At 34.1% G+C, this 6,142-nt stretch overlaps 1 protein-coding gene across 1 annotated transcript; it reads right to left on the bottom strand.

Annotated features, from left to right (window-relative positions):
• Nucleotides 1-1,036: 1,036 nt before the first annotated feature.
• Nucleotides 1,037-2,037, bottom strand: LOC106673094 (antifreeze protein Maxi). Its single transcript, XM_014405051.2, has 4 exons — nucleotides 1,978-2,037; nucleotides 1,651-1,902; nucleotides 1,248-1,592; nucleotides 1,037-1,188 (listed from the first exon to the last, which is right to left on the bottom strand). The coding sequence occupies exons 1-4, from the start codon at nucleotides 1,993-1,995 to the stop codon at nucleotides 1,069-1,071; spliced, it is 735 nt and encodes a 244-aa protein (XP_014260537.1). The 5' UTR covers nucleotides 1,996-2,037; the 3' UTR covers nucleotides 1,037-1,068.
• Between the last annotated feature and the right edge of the window lie 4,105 nt (nucleotides 2,038-6,142).

Genomic DNA, 6,142 nt, shown 5'->3' with positions numbered 1-6,142 from the left:
GTGCTTTCAAGACGGAATTAGAAGTTTTAAAGATAATGGTCTCAGGGTTGGCAAGTCTTTAATTAATGTTTTTGGCAATGTAAACCACATTCTGCACAACGCCACCATGACAAAAGGGGCGAGATTGAGCCTTGAAAGAAAGGAGGATCGCGCAACTCCGTCAGACATTGCTTCATCCCCTTTTTTTCTATCGACATTTTTTTCCTCTCTTCATGCTGCAAAATTAATAGAACGTTTCGTCAGTTGTAAAGAATGAACAACAGACCCTATCTTGCGACATAAATTAAGGAAAAGAACCCAACAAAAGTCAATCTAGACGACCTAATTTTTATAGAGAAAGCTTCGAAGTACGGTGAATTCGATGAAATGCCACTATGATCGAAAAAAACTGTTCATGATTCAACGTTGGTCCGTTTACCGACCATTGTAACATGAATAAATATACTAGAGACTGTTACTTCATAAATATTTTTTCTAATTTGTTCGATTTTTTAATATGTAATAAATTTGTTTCAATATTTTCTTCAAGATATTTAAATCTATATCTAAATTTTTATAGATTTACAAAAATTTATTGTTGGTTACGTTTGGGTCATGTGGCTTATATCAACGGTCCGCCTGTTTCCGCTAAATTTATGCCACTCTATTCTCTAAGAATAAAATAAATAAAAAACATCAAAACCCTTTAAATTTATTTTTCTTAATATTTTTTAGTAAAAAAAACTATAAAATATTAAGAAAAATAAATTTAAAGGGTTTTGATGTTTTTTATTTATTTTATTCTTTCAATGCTTTGCCTACTTAACTGATTGAAAGTAGGTTATGATGATTGTCTTATCAGAAAGAATTTGACCTTTCTATCTTTGAAAAGTTAGAAAATTTAATATTATCTATGCTAAAATAGTAAAATTCTAGTACTTTTAAATTGGAAAATATAATTGTAACCTAATGTTGGAAAGGTGAATAAATATAATGCAATTTTTAGTTTGATGATAACAATGTATTTATTTCATAAAAACTTTAAAGAAGTGCATATAACAATTTGTAGGTTGTAATTGAACTTAATGCTTAGCCCCAGGGTCCGTATTCTACTGGCCTGGCTGCGGCGGCGGCGTGGTTGAGCGCTGCTGTGGCTGCGGCAGCTTTTGCAGCAGTCTTGTGAATGGCGTGAGCGGCAGCTTGTGATCTCTAAAGGCCAAATACGTTTTAAAAAGTGATTATCTTGCTGGGGAAAAATCTAGATTTACCTGGATCGCGGCTGCTGCGGCGGCAGCGGCTTCAGACCTCTGGAGAGCGGCTGCTGCTGCGGCTGCGGCCTCTTGTCTGTGGATAGCTGCGGCGGCGGCTTCGGATCTTTGGATGGCTGCGGCTGTGGCTGCAGCGGCTTCGGACCTCTGGATGGCAGCGGCGGCGGCTGCTTCTTTAGCGGCGGCGATCTTCTGCTGGATGAGGACTGTTTCTTTGGCCTGTTGGACTCTCTGTTGAGCGATCGCGGCGGCGGCTGAAGCTTCCTTGGCGGCTTGGAGGGCGGCTGTGACTTCGGCGGCGTTTACAGCATGGGCAGAATGAAGTGCGATGGTATGAGCGGCGCCCTAAGAAAATTTAACCGTTCACCAAAGTGAATTTGAAAGTATATTTTTGTTGTTTTACTTTGGCAAAATTGAGTTCTGGCTGTCCCAAGGATCCAGGGTAGTGAGACCCTCCAGTGATTTGGTTCGTCAGGGCGGGAAGTTCGGCTGAAAGAGGCCATCCTAGACCCGCTGGAGGCCAAACTGGTGCAGATCCAGGGTTCCAGCCGGCGGGGAAGACAGGATAAGCCAGACCGGTGAGTCCTCTTTTAGTTGCCACCGCTTTTCCTTCTTCTGATGCAGCGGCGAATCCCACGAGGAAGCCAAGAACCACCTAAATTCGCACAATTTCCCTCGTATAACAAAAAATATTCCTTCTTAAAATTGTAAATTCACCACTTTTACTTACAACTTTTGAAGCGAACATTTTTGATTTTTTAGATTTCTTAGTAGCTCTTGCCTTGGAGGATGGAAGGCGATGAGTGGATGCCCTAAGATCCATTCTTCTCCCTTTTATACTCCTCACGATCCCAGTTAATGAATGTCCCAAGTAATTGGCTTTGTTTACTTTCCCCGCCTGCAATTCACTAGGGCTTCGTCTACGTGACCCACCCAATGAGGGCGTAATACTTTTCGAACCCCTTTACGTTACATCCAATCACGTAACAGGACATAGATACTCCTGAAATATACTAACTGTGACTTAAACCACAGAGTCAATAAATAATTGAGCGATTTGCATTGTATTTAGGTAGGTCAATATAGATGACGTTGGTTAATTAATCTGACCTCCAAGCTGTCTTTATCTTCAAAGGGTAGACTAAAGAAAATTCTAAGCTCTTTGTTTTATGCTAAGCTCTTATTAAATGACGCTGATTAACTACATTTTTTAGCCCATGATGATTAATGATACGATATCATTGTCTCTATAACTAAATTTAACAAAAAACTTATATATTAAAAATAAAAAATAAAAATAAAATCAAGCATTGATGCTACTTAAAATGAATCTGTATAGTTTACCTTTTGTTAAAGATAATCTGTGATAGATGGATTATGCGATAAGATGAATCAATATTAACTTCAGATTATATTTTATCTCAATTCACAAAAATAAATTTTCTAATAAATAAATTCATTACTTCCACTGTTATGCGAAGTAAAAGTAATAGTGATTGTGATATACTTTTTAAAAGTGTGTTGTATGTGGAATAAAAAATAAATTTAAAAGTTTACAATTTACAGTATTTTTTGATAAATAATATACGGCTACCCCCAATGATAGTTGGACATTAAGTTCTCTTGTAAGACAGGAATTATTAACTTATCTAATTCACATGAAGCGAAATATAACCTTGAATGTACTAGATTCAATATTAGAAGATATTAAAGAATAATTTTATAAATATTTCATTAATTCCATTATATTTCGTGATCCGATTGATAAACTTTTTTCAGTTAATTAATCTTTATATAAGGTATTAGTTGAAATGAAAAAGTTAGTGTCACGAGCAGGATTCGTACCCACGACCTTCGGCTCAATAAGCCGTTGCTCTAACCACTTGAGCTATCGTGACTTCAATCCACTCGGACAGCAACTTATTTCATTAATATTTATTTGGCCGGTGTACAATTTTCTCTTGCTCTATGTTACTCTTATGATAATCATGTAAAAGTTAGTGTTGCTCATGTTGTTAGTTAGTGCACAGTGCCCAGGGTGCCTACGTTTAAAAAAGAAAAATACACTTTCTGTAAAAATGTCCCATTGGTTTTTACTTTACTGTAAATAAAAACGATTCTTTTTTTTCTATTTTGAATGCTCGTTAGGCTGTACTTAGTAAATAAAAATAGCAGGAATTAGTAGAAATGAAAACGTTAGTGTCACGAGCGGTATTCGAACACACGACCTTCGGCTCAATACGCAGCTGCTCTAACTACTTGATCTATCGTGACTTCAATCCACTCGGACAGCAACTTATTTCATTAATATTTATTTGGCCGGTGTACAATTTTCTCTTGCTCTATGTTACTCTTATGATAATCATGTAAAAGTTAGTGTTGCTCATGTTGTTAGTTAGTGCACAGTGCCCAGGGTGCCTACGTTTAAAAAAGAAAAATACACTTTCTGTAAAAATGTCCCATTGGTTTTTACTTTACTGTAAATAAAAACGATTCTTTTTTTTCTATTTTGAATGCCCATTAGGCTGTACTTAGTAAATAAATATAGCAGAGCGACAAATATTTCACTATTTTATCTAATAAAATTTAGGTTATACTGCAAAGATGTAAAGGCTGCCTTTAAAGTTAAATATATACATGGACATAGAAGAAGATATTAAAGTAAATTTGTCAGTTCTACGGCCAGACAATGCCACATGTTTCCCACAATTTACCAAATATTTCAAAAAAATTCTTCCTATTAGACCAATTATGTTTGTATTTAAGTAACAAAAATTAAATTAAAATATTATTTGTGTGTATAAAAAGTCAGGGATTAGGCGAGTTTGAAAGAAAGAAAAACACTCAGTTCCTTCGTTAAGCCTGCAGAATGCATCCTGCCTTGGGTTCTAATACTGTATATATAAAATGTAACGAAAGATTAATATAATATAAAATAATGATGATAATAGTTTATATATCACAACTATTACTGGTGTTCCTAGCAGATAGCTGTTAATAATTATAAAATATTTAAAGGACTAGAAGAACTAGGTTTAATTAATGTAGTTTAAACACAGACAAAGTCTATACAGGGTGAACCAATGACGCTATCAAATAACATGCGTTTAATATTTTTATAATTTATTTACTTCCAGGAATTAACATTTGCTCTCAAAATGCGAGTTTGACAAACAATGAAAAAATGTAAACAATACGGCAATTAATTTTCACTTTAATAAAGAAGCAAATTATTGGAATTACCAACGAAAAAAAGAAATGCGTTTTTCAAACGTTTTGCCAGAACTTTGTCATTATTTGACCAATTTAAAATCTGATTGCACCATTGTTTTCAGCGTAAAAAATCCTCTAAAATGTTATGCCAGGATGTATAGGGACGTGATTGAAATTTTGAAGTTGAACTGGCCCCTGTATAATTTTTCTTAAAAAAAAGGTAAAAATTTGAAACTAGACTAAAAAATATTAAACACGTATATTTTTTTGATAGAGTCATTGGTTTAAGAGAGATTCAGCCGAGCCATCTAAAAAGGACACCCTGTATAAAAAAAAGTGTTTTCAAAACTAAACTGAAACATACCATAAGTAAAATATAGTAACGTAATGTAAAAACTTAATTACGCATCATATGATGCTACATATTAATGACAAATCAAACGACCAATTAAAAATAGAATTTCTGTATAGTATGGAGCAATTTTAGACCATACTTTACTACTACCATAAGTGAGTCATTTTTCTTAATTTTTTAATTAAAGCAAATTTATTGGGGACGACTGAACGAATTTATTTCTGTTTTGTAATGTAAAGGTGTTAATAAATGAATACCGTCAACCAAAGCAATAAATATGTATTTAAATAAATAAAACTTGTGTTTTATTATTATTGGGAGATCGTGAGATGCGGTCTGGTTTGACGTAAGTTTTAGAAAAACATTTTCTTTATCATGCCAACGTTTCGATCTTTATTGAGATCTTCTTCGGGGCTCAAAGTGTTTGTTTGTGTATACATGTGCCCGTGTGGTACTCTCAACACGACACACAAGAATGACACATCTACACGGAGAACAAACACTTTGAGTCCTGAAGATGATCTTAATAAACACTGAAACGTTGGCACAATAAAGAAAATTTTTTTCTAAAACCTACGTCACGCCAGATCCCATCTCACGATCTCCAAATAATCATTGACTAACGGTCACTAAATTCCACACTGTTATGTTTTATATTATTAATGCCAGCCTTAATATTATAATTGTATATAAAATATCAGGAAAGGCAAATTTGACAGAAAACCCTCAATTCCTTCGTCAAGTTATCGAGAAATAAATCCATTTCAGGAGGACTTCGAAATTATTTGTATTAAATTACATAGTTATTTTTATTATTATGGATATCCTTTTGTTTGGACAGATTTGTTAACCGTGTAAATAATTAGAAATAGTTTCAAAGTCTAGTGGTTTTTCCCCCAAAAAACTACCCAATAGAAAAATATAGGGGAAGACAGAAGTTAAACTCACCTCTACATTAGTGACATTATAACCTATGAATCTTTTGTTAATTTAATTCTTCTACTTTTTAGAACCAGAGCTATTTTCAACAGTTGTTTTTCGCAAGTTTGATGAAGAAACTGAGTTTTTTTTCTTTATTTCAAACTCGTCTTGGCTATAGTTTATATACAATTCATATAAATTCCTCATAAATTTTTAAAATTTACTGATAAGTAAAGCGCGAGTAAAGGAATATTACGGAGTAATTTGGTCGTTACCGATTATTTTGGTCAGCCTATTATAGCTGGGTCCGGCAGTCGAACATTTCATAAACTACTCATTGTTTGTTCTCCAAGGGTACAATGAAATGATGATATCGACAGTGAACCTAATACATGAGAGCTTCTGC

Source organism: Cimex lectularius, unplaced genomic scaffold, assembly GCF_000648675.2.
Source record: "Cimex lectularius strain Harlan isolate CLEC.00 unplaced genomic scaffold, Clec_2.1 scaffold205, whole genome shotgun sequence".
NCBI classification, from domain to species: Eukaryota; Metazoa; Arthropoda; class Insecta; order Hemiptera; family Cimicidae; genus Cimex; species Cimex lectularius.
This window is presented reverse-complemented; position numbering and strand designations above follow the sequence as displayed.

Bases quoted from the DNA above. Each gene is read 5' to 3' on its own strand.
- LOC106673094 (XM_014405051.2), bottom strand. The intron at 1,593-1,650 runs GTAAAACAACAA...AAATTTTCTTAG, and splicing joins CAGAACTCAATTTTGCCAAA to GGCGCCGCTCATACCATCGC. The intron at 1,189-1,247 runs GTAAATCTAGAT...TTTGGCCTTTAG, and splicing joins CCGCAGCAGCCGCGATCCAG to AGATCACAAGCTGCCGCTCA.